Below are 17,438 nucleotides of genomic sequence, written 5' to 3' on the forward strand. Positions count from 1 at the left end.
TGAACCCGTGAACACTACCTCACTTTTTTAATGTATATTATTTCTGTTTTTTGCACAATTTTTAATCTATTCAAAATACATATACTGTAATTGATTTACTTAATGTATTATTATTATTTCTTTTTTTTCTATATTATGTATTGCATTGAACTGCTGCTGCTAAGTTAACAAATTTCATGACACATGCCGGTGATAATAAACCTGAATCTGATTCTAAATGAGTCGTATTCCACAGCGTGGAAACAGGCCATTCAGCCCACTTTGTCCATGCCTACCAGTGGGCACCCTTCAATCAATGAAATGAATTTTGCTTGAAAAGAGAACGAAAGTTTTGTATTTTGAGTACTCATTTGATCATCCTTGTCATCTGTTGGTCTTTTGGGCTGTCGTCGTCATCTCGTGTGAACCCTTGGTGCCTAGGTGGCACATGAGGCCTCTTCGGTTTCTGTAGCGGTTAAGATTTTACAGGGTAGGGTTGCTGGCCCTACGCCCAACCCCCAAACTGGAGGACCAGAAGCTGTATTCGTCTGCCCCTTCACCTGGAACCTGCCCAGCAAGGTTGAACCTACCAGGGACTGAAGTCCCAGCTGGTATAGCTCCCAGGATCATTAAGGCACACAAACCTCCCCACCACGATAAGGAACAGCACATAAGGAGGCTTTTGGGCTGTGGCTCATACAAACCAGATGAACTTTGCTCACCTGTTTCATCATTCTCACCACTAATAAACTCCACACCCATTTCTTCTCCCTCACGCTCACTTGCTCTACCTCGCCCTCCTTCATTAGCTCTCTTCATCCCAAGTCCCTTCTCCGCACGTTCTTCCTCAATTCCCTATCTATGTTCATCAAATTCATGAGGGGTACACTTCTTCCCACTTCTTACTCTTCCTAGTGGGCACCCAATCACCTAAACTCTACAGTAGATTAAAATAAGAAGGTTGCAGATGCAGTAAAGTTTGTAGCCTCTATAGTGGACAGTTAAGAAAATGGTCTCTAAGATTACAACAGAATCTAGATCAACCAGGAAATTGTGCAGGGCAATGACTGATGAAATTTAACTTGGACAAGTGTAAAGTGATAGATGTATGTTAAACCAGAACCAGTGTGCAAAAGACACCAAACTGTACAAATACAAAAAGAATGAAGAAGTAATGATAACTAAATGAGCAATAAATATCAAGAATAAAAGATGATGAGTCCTTGAAAGTGAGTCCATAGGTTGTGGGAAAGCAAGGATGTAATGTTGAGGGTTTATAAGTTACTGGTGAGGCCTCACTTAGAGTATTGTGAGCAGTTTTGAGCCCTTTATCTAAGAAAAGATGTGCTGACATTGGAGAGGTTTCAAAGGAGGTTTAGGAAAATGATTCTGGGATTGAAATTCTTGTCATATGAGGAGTGTGTGATGGCTGTGGAACTCATTGCCGCAGTTGGCTGCGGAGGCCAAATTATTGGGTATACTTAAGGCTGAGGTCGATAGATTCTTGATTAGTCAAAGTGTGAAGGGGTATGGGGGGAAGGCAGGAGATTGGAGCCGAGAGGGAAAATGGACCAGCCATGATGAAACGGCGGAGCAGACTTGATGTGCCAAATGGCTAATTCTGCTCCTCACATCAAAGTTGCTGGTGAACACAGCAGGCCAGGCAGCATTTCTAGATGCTGCCTGGCCTGCTGAGTTCACCAGCAACTTTGATGTGTGTTGCTTGAATTTCCAGCATCTGTAGAATTCCTTGTGTTTGCATTCCTGCTCCTATATCTTTTGGTCTTATGGACGTACACAGTTAATGGCAGGGCCTTGGGGAATGTTAGCCGACAGTGAACACTTGAAAGCCCTCCTGACTAGTTCACTGAAAGTGGCAACGCTGGTAGACCGGGTGGTGAAGAAGGCATATGGTATGCTTGCCTTCAGTGGCTGAGGTGCTACACAGGAGTTGGGATTTCATTGTAGAATTATGTAAATTGTTGATTAGACCACAGTTGGAGTATTGTCCGCAGTTCCTATTGGCTCACAACAGAAAGGATTTGATTAAAGGAGAGAGGATGCAAAAGGTTTCACAGGAATGTTGCTTGGACTGGTGGGTTGAGTCATAAAGAAATGTTGGCAAGTCTTGGAGAGGAGGCTGACAAGTGACAAACAGAGGTTAATAAAGTTATGAGGTGAAAGGCAGTGGAATCTGAAACTAGAAAGCACATTTTTCAAATGAGGTGGGATAGAGGGGATCTGAGAGGCAAGTGTTTACACACATTCGAGTGTGGGTATATGAAATGAATTACTAATGGCAGAGGTGGATAAAATTATGATGTTAGAAGGCTTTTGGACAGGTACAAGAATTGGAAAGGTATAGTAGGATATTGATCAAATGCAGGCAAATGTGATTAGTGTAGAGATGGACATATTACTCAGGATGGGCAAGTTGAGGCAAAGGGCCTGTTTGCATAACTCTATGAATCTCCCCCACAAAGTGATTGACATTGCTTGGACCCATGCGAGTTTCCATAGCAACACCTGTGATTTGGCAGAAATGAGTGGAGTTGAAAAACTTGTTCATTGTGGGAGTTAAGTTCAGCCAAACAAAGGAGGCTGATGGTGGAGGGAGACTGTTTGGCCTATGTTCAAGGAAGAACAAAGAGTATGTTTGATTCCTAACTTAATAGTTTGGACAAAAAGGTCATCAATCTGAAATGTTAGCCAATTCTCTCCCAACATCGTATCCTTTTTTATTTTCTGATTATAGCATCTGTATATTTTATGCTTTTTGATTTTACAAAGATTTGCAGTTTGTTTCTTATTAGTGCTTTGGAATGGAGCAGTAGTGCAGCTGCTTTGCAGTGTTCATTGTACATTACTTCCATTTCCAATGATACAGCTTTGCCAGTGAAGCACTAACAATGTTATCTAGCTCGCCATGTGTGCTATTCAGATTAAATGGATGAATATACATCTGTAAGGAACAAAAGCTGCTTTTAGTTTCAGTACACAAAAATATGATATTGAAGTACATTTGCAATTTTCTCAAATATTGAAAAAATTATCTCCGATATTTTGATATAAATAATCTTGTTACGTCCATATGATGGAATGTTTCCTGCTGTGTTTTGATGCAGTTTAATTCTCAGAAAATTTCTAGACTAGCTACATTTTGTTTCCCATTGAGATTCTGCGTCTTAACGCTTCCTACTTGAAGTTTAAATAAGAAACATATTATTCAATTTGAATAAGGTCCATTACAAAATAAAATTGATATCCCTAAGAGATAGAATATCTTCTCAATTCGTAACACATTTTGGGGACAAACAGCAGAACACTTTGAACTTTATATGGTTCACCACATTTACAATGTGCTGAGGAAACAATGTCTTAAATTGTAATTTTTCAAAATCAACAGTATTTCTTCACCACTCTGTGAATGATGTTTTGCCTGTGTTACCAGTGGCACCTTTTATTTCCAGCTCTTTTTACAGTTGACTTAAAGTGTGGTATTCCCAAATAGGTCTAGAATTCCAACTTGTGATACTTTTCAAAAGCCTAGGTCACTCAAAGAATCAAAGTTAATAGCATACTTCTAGAGTCATTGCATTGGCGGATATTAAATCACTGCTTTTATTTATGATGCAGCTTCATGGAAACATAGAAAACCTACAGCACAATACAGACCCTTCGGCCCACAAAGTTGTCTTGAACATGTCCCTACCTTAGAAATGACTAGGCTTACCTATAGCCCTCTATTTTTCGAAACTCCATGTACCTATACAAAAGTCTCTTAAAAGACCCTATCGTATCCGCCTCCACCGCCGTTGCCTGCAGCTCATTCCACGCACTCACCACTCTCTGAGTAAAAAACTTACCCCTGACATCACCTCTGTACCTACTCCCCAGCACCTTAAACCTGTGTCCTCTTGTGGCAACCATTTCAGCCCTGGGAAAAAGCCTCTGACTATCCACATGATCAATACCTCTCATCATCTTATACACCTCGATGAGGTCACCTCTCATCCTCTGTCACTCTAAGGAGAAAAGGCTGAGTTTACTCAACCTATTCTCATAAGGCATGCTCCCCAATCCAGGCAACATCCTTGTAAATCTCCTCTGTCCCCTTTCTATGGCTTCCACATCCTTCTTGTAGTGAGGCAACCAGAACTGAGCACAGTACTCCAAGCGGGATCTGACCAGGGTCCTATATAGCTGCAACATTACCTCTCGGCTCCTAAATCCAATTGCACGATTGATAAAGGCCAATACACTGTACGCCACCTTAACCATAGATTCAACAACGCAGCTTCTTTGAGCGCCCGATAGACTCAGACCCCAAGATCCCTCTGATCCTCCACACTGCCAAGAATCTTACCATTAATACTATATTCTGCCATCATATTTGACCTACCAAAATGAACCACTTCACACTTATCTGGGTTGAACTCCATCTGCCACTTCTCAGCCCAGTTTTGCATCCTATCAATGTCCTGCTGTAACCTCTGACAGCCCTCCACACTATCCACAACACCTCCAACTTTTGTGTCATCAGCAAATTTACTAACCCCATCATTCCACTTCCTCATCCAGGTCATTTATAAAAATCACAAAGAGTAAGGGTCCCAGAACAGATCCCTGAGACACATCACTGGTGACCGACCTCCATGCAGAATATGACTCATCTACAACCACTCTTTGCCTTCTGTGAGCAAGCCAGTCTGGATCCACAAAGCAATGTCCCCTTGGATCCCATGCCTCCTTACTTTCTCAATATGCCTTGCATGGGGTACCTTATCAAATGCCTTGCTGAAATCCATATAAACTACATCTACTGCTCTTCCTTCATCAATGTGTTTAGTCACATCCTCAAAAAATTCAATTAGGCTCGTAAGGCATGACCTGCCCTTGACAAAGCCATGCTGACTTCCTAATCATATTATACCTCTCCAAATGTTCATAAATCCTGCCTCTCAGGATCTTCTCCATCAGCTTACCAACCACTGACATAAGATTCACTGGTCTATAATTTCCTGCGCTATCTCTACTCTCTTTCTTGAATCAAGGAACAACATCCGCAACCCTCCAATCCTCCAGAACCTCTCCCATCCCCATTGATGATGCAAAGATCATTGCCAGAGGCTCAGCAATCTCCTCCCTCGCCTCCCACAGTAGCCTGGGGTACATCTCATCCGGTCCTGGCGACTTATCCAACTTGATGCTTTCCAAAAGCTCCAGCACATCTTCTTTATTAATATCTCTAAGCTCAAGCTTTTCAGTCTGCTGCAAGTCATCACTGCAATCACCAAGATCATTTTCCATAGTGAATACTGAAGTAAAGTATTCATTAAGTACGTCTGCTATTTTCTCCAGTTCCATACATACTTTCCGACTGTCACACTTGATAGGTCCTATTCTTTCACATCTTATCCTCTTGCTCTTCACATACTTGTAGAATGCCTTGGGGTTTTCCTTAATCCTGCCCGCCAAGGCCTTCTCATGGCCCCTTCTGACTCTCCTAATTTCCTCCTTAAACTCCTTCCTATGAGCCTTATAATCTTCTAGATCTCTAACATTACTTAGCTCTCTGAGCCTTTTGTAAGCTTTTCTTTTCTTCTTGACTAGATTTATTACAGCCTTTGTACACCATGGTTCCTGTACCCTACCATAACTTCCCTGTCTCATTGGAATGTACCTATGCAGAACTCCACACAAATATCCCCTGAACATTTGCCACATTTCCTCCGTACTTTTCCCTGAGAACATTTGTTTCCAATTTAAGCTTCCAATTATCTGCCTGATAGCCTCATAATTCCCCTTACTCCAATTAAATACTCTTCTAACTTGTCTGTTTCTATCTCTCTCCAATGCTATTGTAAAGGAGATAGAATTATGATCACTATCTCCAAAATGCTCTCCCATTGAGAGATCTGACACCTGACCAGGTTCATTTCCTAATACCAAATCAAGTACAGCCTCTCCTCGTGTAGGCTTATCTACATATTGTGTCAAGAAACCTTCCTGAACACACCTAACAAACTCCACCCTATCTAAACCCCTCGGTCTAGGGAGATGCCAATCGGTATTTGGGAAATTAAAATCTCCCATCACGATAACCCTGTTATTATTGCGCCTTTCCAGGATCAGTTTCCCTATCTGCTCCTTGATATCCCTGTTACTATTAGGCAGCCTATTAAAAACACCCAGTAAAGTTATTGACCCCTTCCTGTTCCTAACCTCCACCCACAGAGACTCCATAGACAATCCCTCCATGGCGTCCACCTTTTCTGCAGCCGTGACACTATCTCTGATCAACAGTGCCACGCCCCCACCTCTTTTGCCTCTCTCCAGGTTCTTTCTGAAACATCTAAAACCCGGTACTTGAAGTAACCATTCCTGTTCCTGAGCCATCCAAGTCTCTGTAATGGCCACCACATCATATCTCCAAGTACTGATCCACGCTCTAAGCTCATCCAATTTGTTCACAACACTCCGTGCATTAAAATGCATGCATCTCAAACCTTCGGTCTGAGCGTGTCCCTTCTCTAACACCTGCCTGTCCTACCTCTCACACTGTCTACAAGCTTTCTCTATTTGTGAGCCAACCTCCTCTTCCCCACTCTCTTCATTTTGGTTTCCACCCCCCAACAATTCTAGTTTAAACTCTTCCCAGTAGCCTTAGCAAACCACCCCGCCAGGATATTGGTTCCCCTAGGATTCAGGTGCAACCAGTCCTTTTTGTACTGGTCACACCTGCCCCAAAAGAGGTCCCAATGATCCAGAAATCTGAATCCCTGTCCCCTGCTCTAATCCCTCGGCCACGCATTTATCCTCCACCTCATTCTATTCCTGTTCTCACTGTCGCGTGGCACAGGCAGTAATCCTGAGATTATGCCTTTGCAGTCCTGCTTCTCAACTTCCTTCCCAAATTCCTGTACTCTTTTTTTTCGGACCTTCTCCCTTTTTCTGATGAAGGGTCTCGGCCCAAAACATTGACTGTATCTCTTCCTATAGATGCTGCCTGGCCTGCAACTTTTATGTGTGTTGCTTGAAATTCCAGCATCTGCAGATCTCCTCGTGTTTGCTCATTTGTATTGTTCCTGATTGCATTCAGAATCTTTACTGAACCATGAGAATAATAAATAATGGACAATGAGTTTGAGTCAAAAAAAAGTATTCAAAGCATTAATTTTATGTAAAAGATCACTTACTATTATTTTGCTTCTCCTAGGAAAGTATCACTGCCCAGTGATGTACTCTGTCTTCACAAACAACTCGCATATATTGGCAGTTAAGTCTTCGGGAAATGTCTATTCATACGAGGTGGGTAATACCTGTTTTGATTGAGAAATCCAAAATAACACTTTCTATTAACCTCTGGGCCATTTCTATTCTTTAAGAGCAGAACATGTGCGAAGTCAGACTGCATCTGTGAAGAGCAATAAAAATGCAATTTCAGGTTGGTGACTATTCATCAGAACCATGATGGAGGTAAATAAAATTCATGACAAAAGCTTTGCCCCTGTCAGAGGATTTTTGGGCAAGAGACTTATGAGAAGATTCAATGCTGGTGAGAAGTCATCTACTGAACATCATGTTTTTTCCCTCCATAGACACAACCTGACCTTCTAAGTATTTCCAGCAATGTTTGTTTTTATTTCATAATCTGCAATTTAATGTTCTTTGAAGAACCAGTCCAATATTCAGGCATGCACTGTCTTTTGTGTTTTGATGTATTGTGAGAAAGCATTTGATAATTACCCATGATTAGAATTTTCTGTTTGCTTTTTAAAAATTGAAGCAATGGTACCCTCGTTGCTCGACTCTGAACAGTAAATAATGTTCTAGATCAGGGTCTCCCAACTTGAGATCCACAGACTCCTTGGTTAACGGTCGGGGTTTAGGGCATAAGAAAGTTTGAGAATCCCTGGTCGAGAGAGCAGTTGGCCCAAAGGGCTCCATAATATTTACATCTTATAACGCTATGGGTAAGTACGCCAAATAAAAGGAAAAGGGCATAGCTTGAATACTGAGTAAGTATTTGATCTTGATCCTAATCAAAGAAACACATACTGCCAATACATCAGTAGGAATGGAAGTTATTCAGATCATAGAAAAGAGAAAAACCGATAAAGAAGAAGCGCAAGGAAAACTGCCTGAACGACTATGTAATAGTCAATGGTGGTGCCAAAGGAGCTGTAAAATATGCTGATAGACAAACAAGGCAGTGACAAACAATGCAAACACAAGGAATTCTGCAGATACTGGAAATTCAAGCAACACACATCAAAGTTGCTGGTGAACGCAGCAGGCCAGGCAGCATCGCTAGGAACAGGTACAGTCGATGTTTCAGGCCGAGACCCTTCATCAGGACTAACTGAAGGAAAAGCTAGTAAGAGATTTGAAAGTAGGAGGGGGAGGGGAGATCCAAAATGATAGGAGAAGACAGGCGGGGGAGGGATGGAATCAAGAGCTGGACAGGTGATTGGCAAAAGGAATATGAGAGGATCATGGGACAGGAGGCCCAGGGAGAAGGAAAAGGGGGGGGGGAAACCCAGAGGATGGGCAAACGGTATAGTCAGAGGGACAGAGGGAGAAAAAGGAGAGTGAAAGAAAGAATGTGTGTATATATAAATAAGTAACAGATGGGGTACGAGGGGGAGGTGGGGCATTAGTGGAAGTTAGAGAAGTCAATGTTCATGCCATCAGGTTGGAGGCTACCCAGACAGAATATAAGGAATATAAGCTCTTCCTTCAGTTAGTCCTGACGAAGGGTCTCAGCCTGAAATGTCGACTGTACCTCTTCCTAGAGATGCTGCCTGGCCTGTTGCGTTCACCAGCAACTTTGATGTGTGTTGCAGTGACAAACAAGTCAGTTCAACTACTGTAACTGCAGTTTTAGCCCCTGGTGTTTAGTCCTCAAAATGTGCCTGGAATTTTACCATTTTTGATAATTACTCCCTGTAGGATGTTTAACTCCGTGATCTCTTATTAATCCAACCTCAATGCATACAATATGACCAAATCTGCAGTAGCCAAAGTAGTTTACATTATGTTTTGGTCAGAGAAATGACCCTTATTGCAACTGACAAATTCCTTTTCCACAGTGCTCTTGCCTGTTTAATTAGCATGTACATTAAAATCACCAGAGATATTTGCAGTTCCCTTTTTACATGACTTTTATATTTCCTTATTCATGCTTTGTCCTACCTTGAAACAATACTTATGAACTACTTTTCCTTGAAAAAGGATCTAGTGCTTTTTTACTCTTTCCTCTCCCCTGCTTTTCCTTATTTCTTGTAAACTGATTTCACATCATGATCTATTGCATTTATTCTCTCTGTTACACTTTATAACTTCCTTGGTTAAGAATGTGGTACTCTACCTCCTTCCCTGTTTGCCTTTTATTTTAAAACATAAAGTGGTGTGGAATATGGAGCTCTCAATCCTGGTTACTCTGCATCTACAAGTCTGAAACAGTTTTAAAATCAATCGCCTTTGATGCATCAACTCATCTATCTTGTGTTCATTCGTAAAAAGTCTTGAAGTTCAACTTCTTACAGATGAAAGGCTTCAATGATAGGTCTCAGCCCGATACGTTGACTGTTTATTCCCTTCCATAGATGCTGCCTGATCCACTGACTTCCTCCAGCATTTTCTATGTTACTCTGGGTTTAGAGCATTTGCAGAACCTTGTGTGTGTATTTTTTACAGCCGTTACTCCAGTTACAATTTCTGTTTTCTGCCTTTTCCTGTCATACTTTGATTTTTTGTTCATTACCTGTGCCACTGCTCTCTCATTTATAGACCATGGAACAGCACAGTGCAGGCTCTTCGGCCCCCAATGCTGTGCCAACCCTTTAATCTGTTGTAAGATTTACTCACCCTTCCCTCCTACAAAGATCTCCATTTTTCTTTCATCCATGTGCCTATCTAAGAGTGTCTTAAATGTCTCTAATGTGCCTACCACCACTCCCGGTGGTTCCATGCACCTACCACTCTGTTTAAAAAAAAACAACTAACTCTGAGCCCCCCCCCCCATGCTTTCCTCCAATCATGTTTCTTTTTCATTCATTAAACTTAATGTCAATTGAACCACTCACCGCCCCACTCCTCTAATTAGTGTAAAGCCCTGTCTATTTGATTTTCGAGCACAGTTCGGATGATGCCCACCCCAAAGAAACAGCTCTTCCTTTTTCCAGCATTGCTACATGTGCCCCATGAATTGGAATACATTTCTCCCAAATCAAATTTTCAGCATACAGTTACTTCTCAGACCTTACTCACCCATTACCAATTTGCTTGTGGTTCAAGTCGATAAACTGAAGATTATCACCTTTATGGTTTTCTTTTACAGTTTTGCCTGCACTGCTTGTAATTCTTTAGCCAAACCTCCTTACTAATTCTAACTGTGTCAATAGAGCCCACTGAATGATGACAACTTGGCTTCTACCTCTCAATCTAGGTTCCATTACATCCTAGAAGAGATGTCCTTAAACCATAAGCATGAGGAGAGGTTGGAGAAACATGGATTGTTTTCTCTGGAGCATTGGACACTGAAAGAAGATCTAATAGAAGTTTATAAAATTATGAGAAGTATCGATAGGATAGATGGCCAGAATCTTTTATTACAGAGTAGAAATATTGAATATTGGAGGGGTTAGCTTTTAGTGGATGGGGTGGAAACTTGCAGGGGATGCTTGGGGCAATTTTTTTTAAAAAAACAGATTGTAGGTGCCTGGATCATGCCATCAATAGTGTCGTGCCTTCTTTGTAATTGCATGAATATGTTGGACCCAGGATAGATTTTCAGAGATGTTGACACCCAGGAACTTGAAGGTGGTTGAATTGCTGCAGAAGAGACTGACTGGTGTGATGAAGGATTTGAGCTACAGGTTAGAGTAAAGAAGGTGGGATGCCCTTGTTACATTAAAGAAAATTGGGAGGAGATTTGATGCCGTGGTAGCAACTGTATGTGGCTGTTTTAGATTGGTTAAATAAGGTGAAGCTGTGCCTTTTAGCTGATGTTTTGAGGGCAATGGACATATTCAAAATGATGGGTACATGTAACAAGGGTGTTTTTAAAAACCTTAAAGAGTAGTTTTCAGCTGGAACTTATCACCTTTAAGAGTGGTGCAATCTAATTAGACCAGAGCGGCCAAAAGGGAATTGAATAGAAGCAAGGAGGTCTAAACAAAAACAAGTTTAACTGTCATTCAACCATACCTGAATACAGCCAAGTGAAACAGCGTTACTCTGGGACCAAGGTGCAAACACGGTACCAATAGTCAAATTTCTCTGCAAGGTGCTGACAGTGGGACAAATGATCTCTTGTGAGTTCTATGATTAGGTTCCATAAATAATCAAAAAGGCTAATGGCTAATGGCCTTTGTATTTAGTGACTTGAATCCAAATGGGAAGAAATTATATTGCGCTTTTCCATAAGCCTGTTTACAACACTGTTGGATAACTTGAAGAGGTTTTAGGGATCATACTCTAAAGTTGATGTATTAGCCTTTCATTTTGCAATCAAAATTGTATACATGAACTGAGAGTGGAGATATGATCTGACAGCCTTGATAACCATTACACATACATGGTTTCAGGATGGCATAGATCAAGACCTGAATATCAACGGGTGCATGATATGTGATGGCCAAGAAGTTAAGACAAGTTGGAGGAGTAGCTCGGTTAATGAATGATGGTCTTAGCATAATAGAATGGGGAGCAGGATATTAAATGCAAGAAATCACTTGTTGGTGTGCTACATTGGTCTTATAATAGATGGAGTATTTAGGAAGGTATAATGGGAGCTTGTCAGAAATGTATGGCAACAGTCAATCGTTTTAATCTAGAGATGCACACTAGTGAAAAAAACATCAAATGAGCAAAGAGAGCCTAAATAAAGAGCTCATAGTGTTTTCAGTATGGTTTCTTGGAACAGTATGTTGTAGAGCTAACTAGGGAGCATGTGATTTAAGACTGATAACAAGATAAGATTGATTACTGATTTAGTAGTGAATACTCCCTTAGGTAGCAGTGATCATAGAATGAATTTATACATTCACTGGGAGGGAGAGAATAGTGGGTCCAAGACAAGTAATTTAAAATTCAATAAGTGCAATCATGAAAGCAGAGCAGATCATGATTGCACTTGTTTAAGTTTAAATTACTTGTCAATGCTCATTTCTTAACCATGAAGTAGTTAATTAGTTATGCGATTGGTTATTTGAGATGAAGTAGCAGCTATGCTATCTATGAGCATAAATTGTAGACATGCGGGGGATCTTCTAAAATATATAACATAAAATCTGCCCAATGCAAAAGAAGTATTCAAAGGGGAGGATCAACTATCCATTGCTAACTAAGGAAGTAAAAGGTAAAATCAAGCTGAAAGAAAAATCATAGAATTATTCAAACATTTAAAAGTTGATTAGAAAGTTGGATAGAATACAGATGTCACCAAAGATTAAAAAGGAAGGAAAAACTGGAGTGCGTAGTAAAACTAGGTAGAAATTCTATAGTTAATAAGTGTTTCTGCAGATATTTTAGAATGAAAAGATTTAGATTGAATGTTGGTTGCAAATCAAACAAGTCTGAGGAATTAATCATAGGAAATATGGAAGTGCTGAATAAATTAATCAAGTATTTTGAATCATGATAGTATATACTTATAAAATAGCAGAAAATGGGAATTGAGGGGGGGAGAGTAACTGAGGGAAGTTTGTCACCAAGGAAATTGTGTATCGAACAAATTGCTGTCAAGTTCCAGGTCATAGGGCACGGAAATTGGCTCTTTAACGTAGCTCGTTCATGTAGACCAAGATAACCATCTAAGCCACCGTGGAATTGCTGAGCGACACTACCACATAGAAATATTTGATGTTGTCGGCGGAGATTTCTTGCAGGATGAACTGGGCCTTAGCTTGTATGAACCAAGTGATGGCATTTTGCTCCCAAATCTCTGGCAGTTTCAAAGCGACTGCATTGGCCAACATGTTCAGTAACTCCGGAATCGTCCTATAGCAGGGTCATGAATGTAGGTTTTCGCAAATCAAGCAAAGTTTTAACGAAACACATAACACATTTAATTGAACTCCAAGACCCCCACAACAAAAGTGTGTTAAAAACCTTTTAGGTAACAACGTCATCACGTCAGACCAGCCTCTTAAAGTGAAATGCCAACTCAATGTCAATGGCTGTGATTTATGTACAGTGGGAAAGGAGTTCATTGGGGAGCAACAAATAGACAAAGGAATCATGGAGAAAGAGGAGAGTGATGGTGGGGATCATGTTCGTTGAAGATGCTAGAAGTTGCGGAGAATGTTCTGCTGCAGGCAGAGGCTTGTGGTGGTAGGCAAGGACAAGAGGAATATCCCTGTTAAAGTGATGGGATGATGGATTGAGGGCAGATGTGAATGAGGGCAGCATCAATGGTGGTATGAACATGTCTTTTTCCCGTTTAGGCAGTGTAATGTGTGGTGACCACAGTGTTCAAATCTCAACCTTTTCCAACTGATATAGACATAATGAGCCAAATATTCTCCTATGCCACACATTTTGTGATTCGATGATCTTCCATTTCTGCTATACTCGTGGTTAACTACAAATTTGAAATAATTAGCTTACTTTTTTGCATCTAGGTTATTTGTATAGCTTCAGCTACCATTTTTTGTGCTTTTAACATGGCTGGAAGAAAGTCATTATTTTCCTTCTATTCAGGCTGTGGAGCAATTGAACATTAAGACCAAGAATTTTCGAGATCTGCTAAGTGACGAACCTTTCACTCGGGAAGACATCATCACACTACAAGTACGGAACCTTTCCTTCTTTTGCTTTGTAGAACTGCTTAGGAAATGTCAGTAATCATGTTGCTTTTAATTCTGCATTATGCAACACTCAATGGCCACTTTATTAGGTACACCTGTGCACTTGCTCATTAGTGCAAATATCTAATCAGTCAATCATGTAGCAGCAACTCAATGTATACATGGTCAAGAGGTTCATTAGGTTCATTTATTCAGACCAAATATCACAATGGGGAATAAATGATTTAAGTGGCTGACCATGGAATGTTTTGAGTATCTCAGAAGCTGCTGATTTCCTGGGATTTTCACACACAACAATTTCTAGAGTTTACAGAGAATGGGGCAAAAAACAAAAGAATATTCAGTGAGCGGCAGTTCTGTGGACGAAAATGTTCTTTAAATGAGAGGTCGGAAGAGAATGGCCAGACTGATTCAAGCTGACAAGAGGGCATCAGTAACTCAAACAGCCACGTGTTACTACAGTGGTGTGTCCTCTGAATGCACAGCACATCAAACCTTGAAATGAATGGGCAAATGCAATAGAAGACCATGAACGGACGCTGTGCCACTTTATTAGGTACAGGAGTTACCTAATAAAGTGGCCACTGAGTGTAAATCTGCAGTTAGTAAATTATGTAGTCATTTATTTAAATGGTGAAAAAGTAAATTATGTATTTATTTAAATTGTGAAAGACCGTAGAATGCTGTTGTGCAGAGGGACGTAGAAGTGCTAGTGCATGAATCACAAAAAGTTAGTTTGCAGGTACAACAGGTTATCCTGAGGGCAAGTGGAATGTTCGTTTTCATTGGTGGAGCAGTAAGTGAATATAAGAGCACTTAATGATCACTGATGAGCTTTCTATGATTGGACTTTAACTGAATGATCACTGATAGGACTTAAAACATTTTGAGAAAAGAACAGGACTTTCAATGAAATGCCATTCAATCTATTTATTGTCTTTATCTGTTACCAAATGAATATCACTGATTTATGATACTGTGTAAACAAAAAAATATTTCAGTTCATCAGCAAATTCCTTATTAACTCTAGAATAAGAAAAGACATAAACTTATCCAACAAATTTTTTCATCCAGGTTGCAATTAATGCATTTCTATTTTATCTATAAAAATCGCTGCATTGATTTTTTATTGTGTTTGTAACATTTTTTTTAAAGCTTTTTTTCTAAACTTGGTCTTATCCTATTTTATATTCATGAGGTTGCATTTCATGGCCCTATAGAGCTCTATTCAGAACAGTACTCAGTTTTATTAGGTGAAGATAATCATGAGCTGCAGTAATATGGAAAACAAGGTAATTGAGTGTCAAAGGCAGATCTAGATTGGCAAAAGCAGTTCTAACATCCAACCAGTGGCATGTGACATTGGAAACAGTGGACCGTTTAAAGATGAAAAGCAATTGAAAGTATATCGTAGATGTATCATGTTTATATCCACATTAAAAATAATTGCTCAAGAATGCAATTTACCCAATAGATAAATATCTCCATAAAATTCTCATGGAAATTTGGAGTGCTGGAATGAGCTCTCCTTTGTCTGAGGTCTTGCTTTATTAACTGTGCTGGTGACCAATTTTATGACATTGCCTTAGTTATTTGATACATGAAGAATAAAACAATTACCCCTTATTTCCATCACTGTAGGATAATGGTTTGTGTCATTTGAAATCCAATAGTTGTATTTCATTTTGCATTGATTTCATATTTCTTTACAACTCAGGACACTGCATAACCCTCAGAGCAGTCCCATTGCCCCATTAATTTACTTGTAATATATATTTTCACCTGTTCCCATTACATCTCCCTGATTCTCCCACTTGCCGCATATGCCAGTGTAATTTATAGTCACCTGTTAATGCTTTGCGATTTACACATTCAACATTGAATCTTCCCTTTCTCAGGCAAGTAACTCAAAGCTACTGTACTGTGTGCACTAGCTAATGAATTTTCTGTTAAAAGTGGATAACTATGGAATCCGCTAATCCCACATTATTATAGCCATTGTATAAATGAATTAACAATATATCACTCTTACCATCTCTCAGTGGTTAGAGGTCAAACTAGTAGCAAGCAATAGATTGTACAGCGAACATCATCGATTTAATCTGGAAACTTTTCTAAAGACCAGAGGCAGCATAAAATCTAAGTGGGATATTTTGACAAACAAAATGTGGAATGGTGTCATGTAGGAATTGTGTGCTTCATCTCAATCTCAGATATAGCATTAAAGTTGATGTATAAATATAGTTGTTGCTGAGTAGCAAGCTTCTGGGCAAGTAAATAAGTTTAGGGAAGTTGATTGATAATAGATTTAACCAAGCATACTCATTCTGATTTCTAAGTGCAACACCACTATATGTAGTCATTAAAATAAAAGAATCTATTACATTTATTTGATTTATAGTCTTATAAGTCAGAAAGAAGATTTGATGTGCTATTATAATTATTTTTCTTTGAAGACATGACCTGCTTGCAGTGATGGTGTTCGTTAGCAGTTTTCATATAAAAAAAAATAGATTTTGTCCATTTGCATCCAGTTGGATTGTCATGCTATAGTCATATTCATACTTTATTGATCCCAGGGGAAATTGGTTTTCGTCACAGTTGCACCATAAATAATTAAGTAGTAATAAAACCATAAATAATTAAATAGTAATATGTAAATTATGCCAGGAAATAAGTCCAGAACCAGCCTATTGGCTCAGGGTGTCTGACCCTCCAAGGGAGGAGTTGTAAAGTTTGATGGCCACAGGCAGAAATGACTTCCTATGACGCTCTGTGTTGCATCTCGGTGGAATGAGTCTCTGGCTGAATGTACTCCTGTACCCGACCAGTACATTATGTAATGGATGGGAGACATTGTCCAAGATGACATGCAACTTGGATAGCATCCTCTTTCCAGACACCACTGTCAGAGAGTCCAGTTCCAACCCCACAACATCACTGGCCTTACGAATGAGTTTGTTGATTCTGTTGGTGTCTGCTACCCTCAGCCTGCTGCCCCAGCACACAACAGCAAACATGATAGCACTGGCCACCACAGACTCGTAGAACATCCTCAGCATTGTCCGGCAGATGTTAAAGGACCTCAGTCTCCTCAGGAAATGGAGACGGCTCTGACCCTTCTTGTAGACAGCCTCAGTGTTCTTTGACCAGTCCAGTTTATTGTCAATTCATATCCCCAGGTATTTGTAATCCTCTACCATGTCCACACTGACCCCCTGGATGGAAACAGGGTGCTATTGGAATGTTTAAACCTTCACTTCGATATATAGTAAATTACTAGAGCACAAAACCTGCACAAATCGACTGAAAAGCAATTGCTAATATTAAAGATTTTTATTGGCATTTTTTTTCATAATCAAGGCCATTAAAATCCAAGTTGATAGATTTCTGAGAAGTATGGTGACCTTCTACCTTTCAAATTAAAAATAATCCAACTCCAGAATTTTCAGTTTATCTCAAGTCTAGTTTAGATAGAGAAACTTTAGGATCATTGTTTTATGTAAGAATTTGCAGCTATCCTTGGGAACAGGCAGCTGGTTAAAAGTAATGTCTTTTACAGTGGAGCAAAGAGAATTACAGGGTCATGAGAGAGGATCTGGCCAAAGTTGATTGGAAGGGGACACTAGCAGGGATGACAGC

General features: G+C 40.0%; 1 protein-coding gene across 1 annotated transcript in view; it reads left to right on the forward strand.

Annotated features, from left to right (window-relative positions):
• ppil2 (peptidylprolyl isomerase (cyclophilin)-like 2) overlaps window positions 1-17,438 on the forward strand; it is a 389,068-nt gene that overhangs the window by 86,900 nt on the left and 284,730 nt on the right. The window contains exons 7-8 of the mRNA XM_063040908.1: window positions 7,199-7,290; window positions 13,690-13,779. Of these exons, the coding sequence (XP_062896978.1) occupies window positions 7,199-7,290; window positions 13,690-13,779 (182 nt within the window). The remainder of the gene's footprint in view (window positions 1-7,198; window positions 7,291-13,689; window positions 13,780-17,438) is intronic.

This window comes from Mobula hypostoma, chromosome 2, assembly GCF_963921235.1.
Source record: "Mobula hypostoma chromosome 2, sMobHyp1.1, whole genome shotgun sequence".
Classification (NCBI taxonomy): domain Eukaryota; kingdom Metazoa; phylum Chordata; class Chondrichthyes; order Myliobatiformes; family Myliobatidae; genus Mobula; species Mobula hypostoma.